The sequence below is a fragment of the Aphis gossypii genome, chromosome 1 (genome assembly GCF_020184175.1).
Source record: "Aphis gossypii isolate Hap1 chromosome 1, ASM2018417v2, whole genome shotgun sequence".
NCBI lineage: Eukaryota > Metazoa > Arthropoda > Insecta > Hemiptera > Aphididae > Aphis > Aphis gossypii.
In genome coordinates this window covers 15914830-15927023 of record NC_065530.1, presented here as the reverse complement: position 1 = coordinate 15927023, position 12194 = coordinate 15914830, and the positions used below count along the sequence as shown (strand labels likewise).

General features: G+C 30.4%; 2 protein-coding genes across 9 annotated transcripts in view; both read left to right on the top strand.

The window, feature by feature from the left end:
• LOC114123847 (ephrin type-B receptor 1-B) overlaps positions 1-2110 on the top strand; it is a 119757-nt gene extending 117647 nt beyond the window's left edge. For 7 of the 8 annotated variants that reach the window (XM_027986968.2, XM_027986967.2, XM_027986966.2 and 4 more), the window contains one exon: positions 976-2110. In XM_027986968.2, the coding sequence (XP_027842769.2) occupies positions 976-1243 (268 nt within the window). In that variant the 3' untranslated portion in view covers positions 1244-2110. The remainder of the gene's footprint in view (positions 1-975) is intronic. The other variant, XM_027986969.2, reaches the window with a different exon arrangement.
• A 6343-nt stretch (positions 2111-8453) lies between these two features.
• Positions 8454-11366, top strand: LOC114123853 (protein disulfide-isomerase A6 homolog). The gene is made up of 7 exons (XM_027986983.2): positions 8454-8833; positions 8923-9119; positions 9198-9596; positions 9664-9873; positions 9942-10099; positions 10287-10445; positions 10533-11366. The coding sequence occupies exons 1-7, from the start codon at positions 8818-8820 to the stop codon at positions 10696-10698; spliced, it is 1305 nt and encodes a 434-aa protein (XP_027842784.2). The 5' UTR covers positions 8454-8817; the 3' UTR covers positions 10699-11366.
• Positions 11367-12194: the final 828 nt, after the last annotated feature.

Sequence of the window (12194 nt, the reverse complement as noted above, 5' to 3'; positions counted from 1 at the left end):
TATATATAAAACACAAGTATATACTCATCGCCTTGATTTCATAATATTATATTACGGCTATCGAGTGTATTTCTAAGATGCGTTGATGAGTACATTTTGATTAATATCATTGTCGAGTTCATAATATTATCAAACATTAACATTTCACAATATAATATAATAATCATTAGCTCTTTTTATCACATCATTAAGTAATCGCATATAAGGGGAAGAGAAGGGTTAGTTTATACTTTTAGTCATCCCCTCTCCCAAACAGAATACTAATACCTATCGGCAGATGCCTTTTTTTATTTTTGTTCATCAATAACGAGATCATTTCAACTAAACCATTGCAAAACACAAAAAAAAATACTGAGACAAATATCCGCACGCCGCGTATAATATATACCGTCTATATAATACGCGCACTCTTTAAACCCATTCTTCAACACACTTTAAAATTTCAGAAACTCCTTAAACATCCTTTCGCCACATCACTGCATCGTATATTTTAATAAATTATTGTCGTTATATCAATACCAGCTACAACGTAACGGCAGTCAATAATCTTTCTTCCGTATTATGAACGTATACGTTAATTTATATAGCGGTTTATAATTTACATAGTGTACTGATTTTAAAATTAAAAAAAAAAGCATTAAAAATACTCTAGGTACTCGTCATAACAAAAATAACATAATATTAGGTATTACGCTTATTTATAAGCGATATAACAATCGAGAGTGGCTCAGTATATAGCCACCCTCTCTCCCTGCAAATTTTTCCCGTCTATACCACCGTAGTATCGTAGTAGGTAGGTACTAGGTACTTACCTATCGCGTACCTGTAGGCACATCGTCCGCGTGTACGTCGTGTAATGTACTAATGTATAATAATTTATATCGTATACCTGTGACGTATACCTACTATTATAATATTATATTCGTGATAACAACGATGAAAATTTATTAAAATGTGATCGGTGTTGATCCACAGGTCCGTAAACCCACTGAGCTCGGACGCGCCGGACATGACCCAATTCGGATCGGTGAACGAGTGGCTGTGCTCGATCAAGATGGCTCGGTACTTGGACAACTTCGAACAGGCGGGCATCGTGAGCCCGAAGGCGGTGGCCCGGCTGACGGTAGCCGACCTGACGGCGCTAGGCATCACGCTGGTCGGCCACCAGAAGAAGATCATGAACAGCATCCAGGCCATGCGGGCGCAGTTCTCGGCCAACCTGTCCGAAGGCTTTCTCGTGTAGTAGAGCAAAAAACCGGACACGTCAGCGCATCGTCGTAGAGATGTCGGCCGTGGCTGTATTTGGTTCCTATATGATATTATTGCCTAATATTATAGTGTTGTATATCAATGTACGTATATTATTAATGTTATTATATGAAATTGATATCCGAACGAACGATGACACGCGTACAATCATGACGATGACGACGGCACGTCGAGACTTAATGTTATAATTATAAATTTTTTTTCCTTATTCGACATGATCTAGACTGTACCTGTATATTATTATTATTATTATTAATTACTATATAACTATTATACGTTATCTCTGTAAGTACGCGTTTAACATGTTTATATATATATATAATATTATTATGTTGTATATTTTTTCTCAATGACTTACTATACGTATAACTACATATTATATATTCTGCAATATATCGTGTCTGTAAATTAACTAGGTATTGTATACTCCCCCCACCATCCCCTATCCTAAAGCATCAGCGATGCCATCACACGACTCAGCCATCGAAAATACATAGTATACCTATAATATACGACGTATGTAAGCTAATCCTCCTTTTATATCGTGAAATTTTGATTGATTTCGTTATTAATATACGTTATAAAATAATTCGTTTATTTGTGCATTTGTATGATTTTCTATTTTCAATCCAACCGACTCTTTCATCGAATTGCACACGATTCAGAGGATACGATGTTAAAGCGTTTAATTATTTATATTATTGTACATTTTTTTTTTCAACCGCCCTATTTATGTATATTTTTTATTCTCGTGTGTATTTAGTGTTAATTATTTCGTGTACATTATGTATAAAAAAAAAAAGAAAGATATGAAAATAAAATTAAGAAGATTAAGACGTTATTACGTGTACATACTATTGTTGTCTTCTGTACAACCAGACTGTTTTTTTAGTTTTTATAAATAATTGTAATTTTACGATCGTCCCGTATATATATTATTATTGTACTATAAAATGTGTAAAAATGTAAATGAACTATTATAATATAGGCAGGCTATACTCACGTTTTGAGTGAACTTGTGCGATTACTGATACGTAATACAGAAATTTGTTTAGCAAAGGACGTTGAAAATTGCAATAAGATTATTTATCTATATCAATGAAAAACAAAAAAAAAAAAAAAAATTGTTTAATATTATTGTATGAATATTTTTAATGGCAGACCTGTCAAAACGTCTGCCAAAAATTAACTGTGATAAAAAAAAAAAAAAATACAAAATAAATATTAATAACTACCATTTACCAACTTTTTGACCCCCATTAATCGAGCGTCGATAAGGATAAAAAATGTGTATAGGTTTTACTTTTTAGAAATGTATTAAATCCACCTCTCCAATTTTCAATTATATTATATATCGTTTTAATTTATTCTATTGTTGTGTATGATCACTGCCCCACACGAGTTGTTTCATTTTTTTTCCGTTCAAAACTGGCATAATGTACCTACTTTATGTCATTATAATAATACGTCTACTTGACAATTATAAAATAGTCTTATCCGATGAATTAATACATTATTATGTTACATATAAATAACACTATCTCAGCCTGTGTATATCTCAAATATAGTTTCATTACGTGCGAAAAAAGTTTACTATAATGGATTTTTAAACTTAAACATAAGAGGAATGACTTAAATATAATGATAATAATAATAATAATAAGTCTATATTAAATGTAATATTAATGTAATCTATAGATCCATTAAAAAACCTAACATAATATGAATAAAAATAATTGATAGTTACTGCTGTTTCACTGTGTTCCGTCCATATACAATATTATACTATAATATTACGTCAACTTACAACTTTTTGCCAGTTTTCATTTATTTTTATTTTTATTATTTTCAATATTTTCATCCTTTTTTTCTTGTAGTTATGGTTGCCTTATAAAACTCATCATGATATTATTATCATTATAATAATGTACCTAATGAATCAAAATTAACTTATTATACTAGCGTCCCACCTTTTCGCAATATCCCATAATTCCTTTATATTATTAATGTAAAAATGTTATGATACCTATATAATATTTAATTACTAATATTATATACTTATTTTTATTACCCTGTGTGAAAATAAAAAATTATTTATCAATTAGCCGATATCAAAAATACCAAATGTTATATTCTGTAATATTTTGTAACATCCCTGTAAAATTGGCCACAAGATGTGTCTTTATTACTTTTAAATAATAAATAATATTATTAATTTTTATATAAATACATTTTCATCATTATTATTATTATTTATACCATATATTATGTATAATTATAAATACTATTTAGTAAAACATGTTGTTTTTATTTATAATCAATAATTATTATTGTATACATTTTTTTGTCGTTCTATACGCTCGATTCTTTCGTTTTTGTACAGTTTTTAAACGACAATTTCACACCCGACTTTATTTTATACTTATTATTTATTTATTTTTATATGACATATATTATCATTATTATATTATTATTATTATTATTATTATTATTATTATTATTATCAATTATTATTATAATGTTTATACATTATATGTGTCCATATGTGTAGAGTTATTAAAACGGGCTTTGTGTGTGTGTTGTATAACTCAACAATATATTATATAATATTATATGTACAATGAGAAAAATATCTCTAACACTGATGTGTTTTATATTTTTTTATGCCTAGAAAATTTCTATCAGAGTGTTCCATTTTTATTCTTTTCCCGCATAGACTCCATGGTTTTCCCAAAAACCGCATTATTTAAAAATTTGAAAGTCTTTCTCAAAGTCATTTGTTGCTTTTTTCGCATCTTTGTGTTAATAATGCTGTGTATGGGGCCAGCCATGGTAATTGATTAAACTGAAGTACTTATGAACCTATATTTAGTTTTTTTCGACTGAAGTGTTGCCATAAGTTTTTTTTAACTTTTAAGCCAGCTGGGATACTGTTTTGTGGGAGGAAAAGTAAGTCGTTGTGTGAATCATGGAGTTCTTTCGGATAAGTAATGTCAACTTCATATATCTGCCCGATGGGTGATATATCGTTCAAATCATTCAGTACTAGTTAAGGTTCAATCCACTTAAAACCAGCATAAGGCATGTACTACGAAATTGCCCACCCGTACAGATTATTACCTAAAAAAAATAAATGAATATTTAATAATATATGTATATATATATATTATATACTTACAATCTTGATAAATTAACCATGATTTAGGCTTTTTGTTGGATCATAATCTAAAGTCTTTTCATTATTGGCTTTAGCATACCACTTACTCGCTTGATCCTAATATATGATTTAATTATATAATGTATTATTTTATTTAAGATTTTATTTTAATATTTTTATTTTTATATAACTTGGTTACAAATTTACAATTATTTATAATGTTATAATAGTTGATCATTTATAATTACTGCAGAAGAAAATTTAGTTCAAACAATCAAACAATAGCGTGAAAAAAATAATACTAACATCATAACTACGTTTATTTTTCAAAGCCAAAAGCTGTTTCTAATTCTTTTCCTTCACACATTTTCACACAAGTTTAAATATAAATAAACTTAAGGTTACAATCCCGTAGTTCTTCTGCGCGTATGATAACCGTGGCGGCGGCGGCGGGATCGAAAGGATCAAAAGGATCAGAGGGATCAGGTTCCAGAACATACATTTTACACCTACTGTCCACATTCGTTGACTGTTTGTTTTTATATTATGTAATTTGGAATTATTTCAGGTAAAATGTGTGACTGAACGATGCAGTTCTTAATTGCACCACTCACACTTGATGTCTTATCTCTTATGGTATATTGTACTGCGTTTTGCGTTTTAATGTTAAATCCACAGTTTAAGATATACTTATATCTTAAACCGTTGTTAAATCCTTATAAAATAGTAATAAATAATGATAATAAAAATGTTTAAAAAAACTTAAAAACCTATGTTTCAAAGATACGGGGATTACAATGAATATAAAATATTTAAGCTACTTGCATACCTCCGAGTTCATGGGATATTACGATAATACTGAGCCTATACCGTAGATTTATTCCTAGGGCAATAGTACCTAGATATTATAGGTATTATATTATTTGTATTATATTTTCATATTTTAATCACAATTCACGATTAACGATTAATACTAATTAAATACTGAAGCTATGTACCTATATAATTTCTTTTAATAACCATATTAAATCTGACGCACGTGCCATCCCAACAGTGTACCTATACTTAAACCACATTACTCAGTGGCGACTGGCCAGTGGAGTTGGAGAGATTTATCTTCCTAGGCCGATGAAAATTATTAGATTATGGACCAGCCTATATGAATCATATGAATCATATTATTATACTATAGTATAAAAATTAAAAAAGCGGGTAAGTGGGTACCGCTTTGCTGTACTTTAGGTACCATATGGATCACTATTATATATTATAGGAGTGTTAAATTTGAATCTAATGATAGGTATCATTGTAAACATAAGCGCCAGGTTTTAAAAAACTTAATGGGTGCCTTGCCCGACCTTGGTATCATAGGCACTAGTGTATAATTTGGGGGATGGGGCTTAGCCCCTGGTCAATAACAATGTCTCCGTTAAATTTAAAAAATGCATGGAATTGCCTTGGGGGCTAGTAACAATTTAACCTTCTAAAATTTTAATTTTGGTTCTCCAAATTGCGCCTATTGGTGTCATAATTTTACTGCTTAAGTAACTAAAAACATTTTCTTATGGATTTTATTAGTATTAATAAATGTTAAATAATACAATATGATAATAGTAACCATGTTGTACACTGAAATATCTCTGAGTTGTTGAATAGGTATGATAATGTTTTCAATTTTTAATTGTGCTTCTTGAAAACTTAGAGATATTATTTGATGTTCTGCATTTAAGATTTCAACCCTTTCAAAAATATTAATCATTACTTTTGTATACAACAAAAAGTCAAAATTAAGTAATTGTTTACTATAACCATTGGCTTTTGCTCCATTTTCATTTTTCCTAAAATGAAATTTTATTAATACTGCATAATTATCATACGTTTTAAGAGATTTATTTCTCATACACCGCCTTGTTGAACAAAATGAAAGAAGAGATTAGCAATTAATTATGTCTTGTTTAGCTTGAAGAGTATTAAATATTACCTATCTTTTTAGTTTCTGGAGAACTATATACCATGTTGTAGGTTTGTGGTTATCAAAATCGTGCTACTTAGATATTTGGATATAAATACACATTATAAATATCCAATATTCTAACGGGTGCCTTGGCCCCCTGGCACTCATGTACATGAAACCTATGATTGGTGAAAAAGGTGGTTTATGTTTTAATGGCCTGAATACTTACACCAAAACGTTAGTTATTTTATAATTATTGTAAGATAAACTTATGGAAAATCTTGTATTAAATTTTCAACTCTTGCTACTTATACAAAAATTTTTATGAATTTTTATACCTACAAAATAATTTTTACGAAGTTTTGTCAATATTTGAACTTCAAATGCTATTAAACATAAATTGTACCTATGTATTCTTATATTTATTTAATCACTATAAGAATAACTTATGAGGAACTTAGTATTAAATTTTCAAATATTTTGATTCGGCCAAAAAAAATGTATCGACACTTCAAAAAAAATTCTCAGAAAAATCGAAAATTTAAGTTGTCTATAAATAGCTCAAAAACAATCAAAATATTTTTAAAATTAAATCATGTAAAGAAAATGCCAATCTAAATAACTGGTGAAATTTTCTAGAATCTACAACTTATACTTTTTGAATAATAACAAATATTTAAAATTGTTCGAGGATAAATCGTTATCGTTACGCTATTTCGTAAAAATTTAAAATTCAAAAGCACTTAAAGTTTTTCCTATAATGATGCTTCGAGTTTTCTCTATAGCTACTTGCAGGAAAACTTATTGAAAACTTAGTGTAGAATTTATTAACCTTAGATATAAACACAAACAATTTTATGATTTTTCAACTACAAAATTACTTGCAAATGTTCACGATTTTAACATATTTTGTAAAAATTTGAACTATAAACGCTTATAAAAAAAAGTTGTAACTAACGATTTTTGATTTTTTTAACTACAATAAAAACAACTCATAAGGAACCTTGTATTAAATTTTCAAGTTTTTTTGGCCATCCAACATTTTTTTATCGACACTTCAAAAAAAATTTCTCAAAATATTTTGAAAATTTAGCCATGTTTTAATTACATTAGTATAAACATGTGGTGAAAATTTCAAGTATTTATAGTAATTAATTTTTTGAGTTACCACCATATAAAATAATTAATTTGGTCGAAAACTGGTTCCGCGTAAAAATTCCCGTTTTTCCGTAACTTTTTTTTTTTGTTTTTCTCGATTTTTTTGAAAACTGTTGGAAAATGTTTACTTTTGACTTCTATATTGCATCAAGGGTATATACTTTCCCATCGGAAACCACCCCTAAAGTTTGAAATTGAAGCATTATTTCGACTAGTTAAAAAATAACACACATCATTGTAAAATCAATACATTCATCACTCCGTTCAGAATCTAAAATGTATAATTTTATTTTGTTACTTTTTTTATACTATTATTGTCTTAGTGACTTGGTCCGTGGAAGATCTTCTAAGACCGTGGTACCTATCTGTCGTCAAAATATCTATAATATGATAAGTGACAATTTGAAAAAAGTAAAACCCCATGATATATATATCATATTATTAAATATCGTTATTGCCGCACTATAGAATTAAATCTCGCGAGTGGCATGTTATTTGGTTGTTACGTTTTTATGTACTTATAATGTTTATCTGCCGCACGCTAGTACGCTACTCAGATGTGATGATTATTCTATTCTGTGGATATGCCGAGAATACGACCATCCGGATGTTGTTATCTTTTGGTGGTTACGCACAGACCGGGTAAACCATAGACGTATAATTAAATTTTATTATAAGTCCACGAGATAAATACACATAAACGCAATTTTATCGGGTGATGAACCGAGCCGCGTTGTTAGACCAAATTGACAAAATATAACAAAATCGTTATGGTACATATTATTATTATTAAGTTTTTTACAATCTCATCGACGCGCTTTGGTTTGGCGGTGGTAGTGGTGGGGACGAGCGCGCGTCGACCAATGAGAGTGGACCACGAGCGGCTGCCGATGATAACACGTCCGTGTCGATAACACGAGAGCCGAGTGAACAGTGAACCGATTAACCAGCGATTTTGGCCGTCGCCGCCGTCGTCGTTATAACGTTATTTTCCGCACAAACAACGGATATTCGAATCGCGTTACCTAATCGGACGCGCGCACGTCGACAAAAGACGAAACCGAACAACCACCTGACGACGAACACGGTGTCACAGTCGTGTCCCGATTCTCTTGTCGCCCACACGTTCGCGGTCGCCGTACGAACTTCGTTTGATCGAACGTTGCCCCGGCACAATCGTTCACCGACTCTCGCTGCGCGTGTGTGAAATATTATTCCTTTGTTCTCGACTTCCGCCGATCGACGATTTCCCGTCGTACCATAAAAACCGTGGACCGACATGACTCCGCTGTGGTGTGAGTAATATACCGGACGTTCGTTCGCGCTGTTTTGCGATCACACGTCGTATGGCTCGTTTTGTTATAATATGTTCTGGTTTTTTCAGGCGTACTGTTGGTGGCTCTCGCCAATTCCGCGGCGGCTATATATCCGTCCAACTCTGACGTCATCGAACTCACCGATGACAATTTCAATCAGGTGCTCCAGAGCGTCGAAATATGGGTGGTCGAGTTCTACGCCCCGTGGTGTGGACACTGCCAGAGACTTGTGCCCGAATACTCGAAAGCCGCCAAAGCCCTGAAGGTATAGTGCTTACGGGGGTTTTACTTTCTTTGATTACTGGCCGGATTCTTATGCAAGTGCTCCGTTTGTTTTTTCCAGGGTATCGTCAAAGTGGCTGCCATAGACGCTGATAAGTATCCGTCTTTTGCAGGCCGTTATGGCGTACAAGGTTTCCCTACTGTCAAAATATTTGTTGACAAAAACAAACCTCAAGACTTCAATGGAGACCGTACAGCCGTCGGTATTACCGATGAGGTTATCAAAGCCATTAAGAACTCCATTAGTGCTAACCTTCAAGGTGTACCTTATGGATCATCTAAATCTTCTAAAAAATCATCATCTGGTGATGACGTCGTTGAACTGACTGATTCAAATTTCGATAAACTTGTATTGAATTCTGATGATATTTGGTTGGTTGAATTCTTTGCTCCATGGTGTGGACATTGTAAAAATTTGGCTCCTCATTGGGCAGCTGCTGCTTCAGAACTTAAAGGAAAAGTAAAGCAAACATTTTGTCCCTTTACAATTTTAAAATTGTATTCAAATGCTATTTCATGTTCTTTAGGTTAAACTTGGAGCATTAGATGCTACTGTACACTCTTCAAAAGCTCAAGAATTCAACATTCGTGGATATCCCACAATTAAATTCTTCCCATCAGGTACATCCAGTTCAAGCGGAGCTGAAGAATATACTGGTGGAAGAACGTCTTCAGACATTGTTAGCTGGGCAATGCAGAAACATCAAGAGAATGTACCACCACCAGATATTATTGAAGTAAGATTTTAGAAAAAATAATTAATCATTAAACAGTGATTACTTAATTTAAATTGTGCATTAAATAGATTGTAAATGAAGATACATTCAAAGCTGGGTGCTCAGAGCATGCTCTATGTGTAGTCTCTGTACTACCCCATATTTTAGATTGCCAAGCCAGCTGTCGTAATGAGTACCTGAACACATTACGCTCATTAGGAGATAAATTCAAACAAAAACTTTGGGGGTAATTTATTTCAATATATACAATTTTTTCTTCTGCTCATGTTTTCCATTCTTATGTCACTTATCTTCAATTTTACCTGAATATTCCTTTTTGTTCTTATTCCTATTATACATTTATTTTCTTTACAAAAATTAATAGTTTATTGTTACATATATGTATATGGTCTTGCTAAGAAATTATTGTTTAGATGGCTGTGGGCCGAAGCAGGCAAACAACCAGAATTGGAGTCAACACTAGAAATCGGTGGTTTTGGATATCCCGCTTTGGCTGTGCTGAATGTTAAAAAAATGAAGTACTCAATTTTAAGAGGCTCATTTTCAGAGGATGGAATTAAGGAATTTTTAAGGTACCTATTCAATATTTATCTATTATTTTTTTGAAATAAATTAATTTCAATTCTATACTGATTGAAAACATGCTCATCCATTAACAGAGATCTGTCTTATGGTCGTGGTACAACTGCCCCAGTCAAAGGTGCTGCATTACCAGAAATTCAAGCAACTGAACCCTGGGACGGTAAAGATGGTGAATTACCAACTGCTGATGACATTGATTTATCTGATGTCGACTTAGATGATATTCCTAAAGAAGAATTATAAACACATCTCCAGTCTCCAATTTTTTTTGTATTTTATATTTTTTTAAGACTGAACAAGTTTTGCTAATAAAATGTCTAATTGTAACACTAACAGTCAACCTTCTGATTTAAACTTCAAAACTAACGTATTATAATTGGAAAATTTCTAGATTTAAAAAAAAAATACTTATATAGCTTATAATTTATTAATTAACTAGTTATTAAAATGATCTAAACAATATCTAGATTTTCACCTATTATTGTGTAATTTTCTTTTTTATGATATCAGAGTTCAATTTTTAAAGAATGTTTTTTTATTTAATTTTTATTATTAATTTTTAAACATCCATTGTAATCCTTAGTTGATGAAATTATTTGATGGTATTTATTATAATTAATAATAGTAATAATTTCTAAATGGTAACTTATTGTATTCTATAATCCTTGAAAATGATTGTTAAATTGAATTATTCATGGCGCACACTTAAACACATTATTTAGAATAAAATGTATTAGTTAATAGATCAGAATTTTGTCAGTATATTGTGTTAAGTGTATTGGCCAAGTTGATACTTTGTATAAAAACAAATTTAATGAAACTATTAGATATGTATAATAACATGGATTTATTATGTTATAATTTTAAAAATCAAATCCTTCAAAAAATTAAATAAAGACATTTATAAGGCATTAGAAATATTATTCTATGAAAACCTTATTTTAATTTATTGCTATTAAAATATAAATAGAAAATTAAATAAATACTAATACGAGTAAAAAGGTTTGAAATAAAAACCTTTACACTCTAATCATATATTACATAGAAGAAATCAGCTGTTGTCACCCCTGCAGAATCAATTAACTTTAAACATACTGTGTGATTAAACCAAACCATTGTGCACAAGTCAGTTACCAAAGTTGCTTTTTGTCTGTAACAGAGTATAGGTGTCAAATATTTGATTTTTCTTTGAACATGTATGATCTAAAACTGGATATTTATCTATTGGACTTAAGAACAAACTTGTATATAATTTGATCACTAAACATTTTATAAATTAGCATTTATTAATGAATCAATCATAGTACAAAAGTATAGTCAATAGTAAACTATATTTTTTTAAACATAATTTAGTGATCTATGGTAAGTCCATTAAATAAATCATTTATTTTTTTTTTTTTTTTACAACTCAACAATCTTAATGTTATTTATAAAATTCTTGATTTGGTAATTATCTAGTTCATGTTGGCCTTTGCTTAAAAAGAGATTTTATTTAGTTCCCTTACTAAAATATATGAGAAAATATTCTTAATAAAGTATACTTATCTTATCTACTTATTATACTTATAACTGTAATTTTTGTATTAAGGTTTAACAATTTCAAACCTAAGGAGTTATGATGAATAACTGAATTTTAATACTTCTAATTTAAATGATTTAATAAGTGTAATAAATCCATAATTAGTATTAATATTTCTAGTTTAAGGAAATAAATTTTTAAGTACAAATAATAGGTAAAA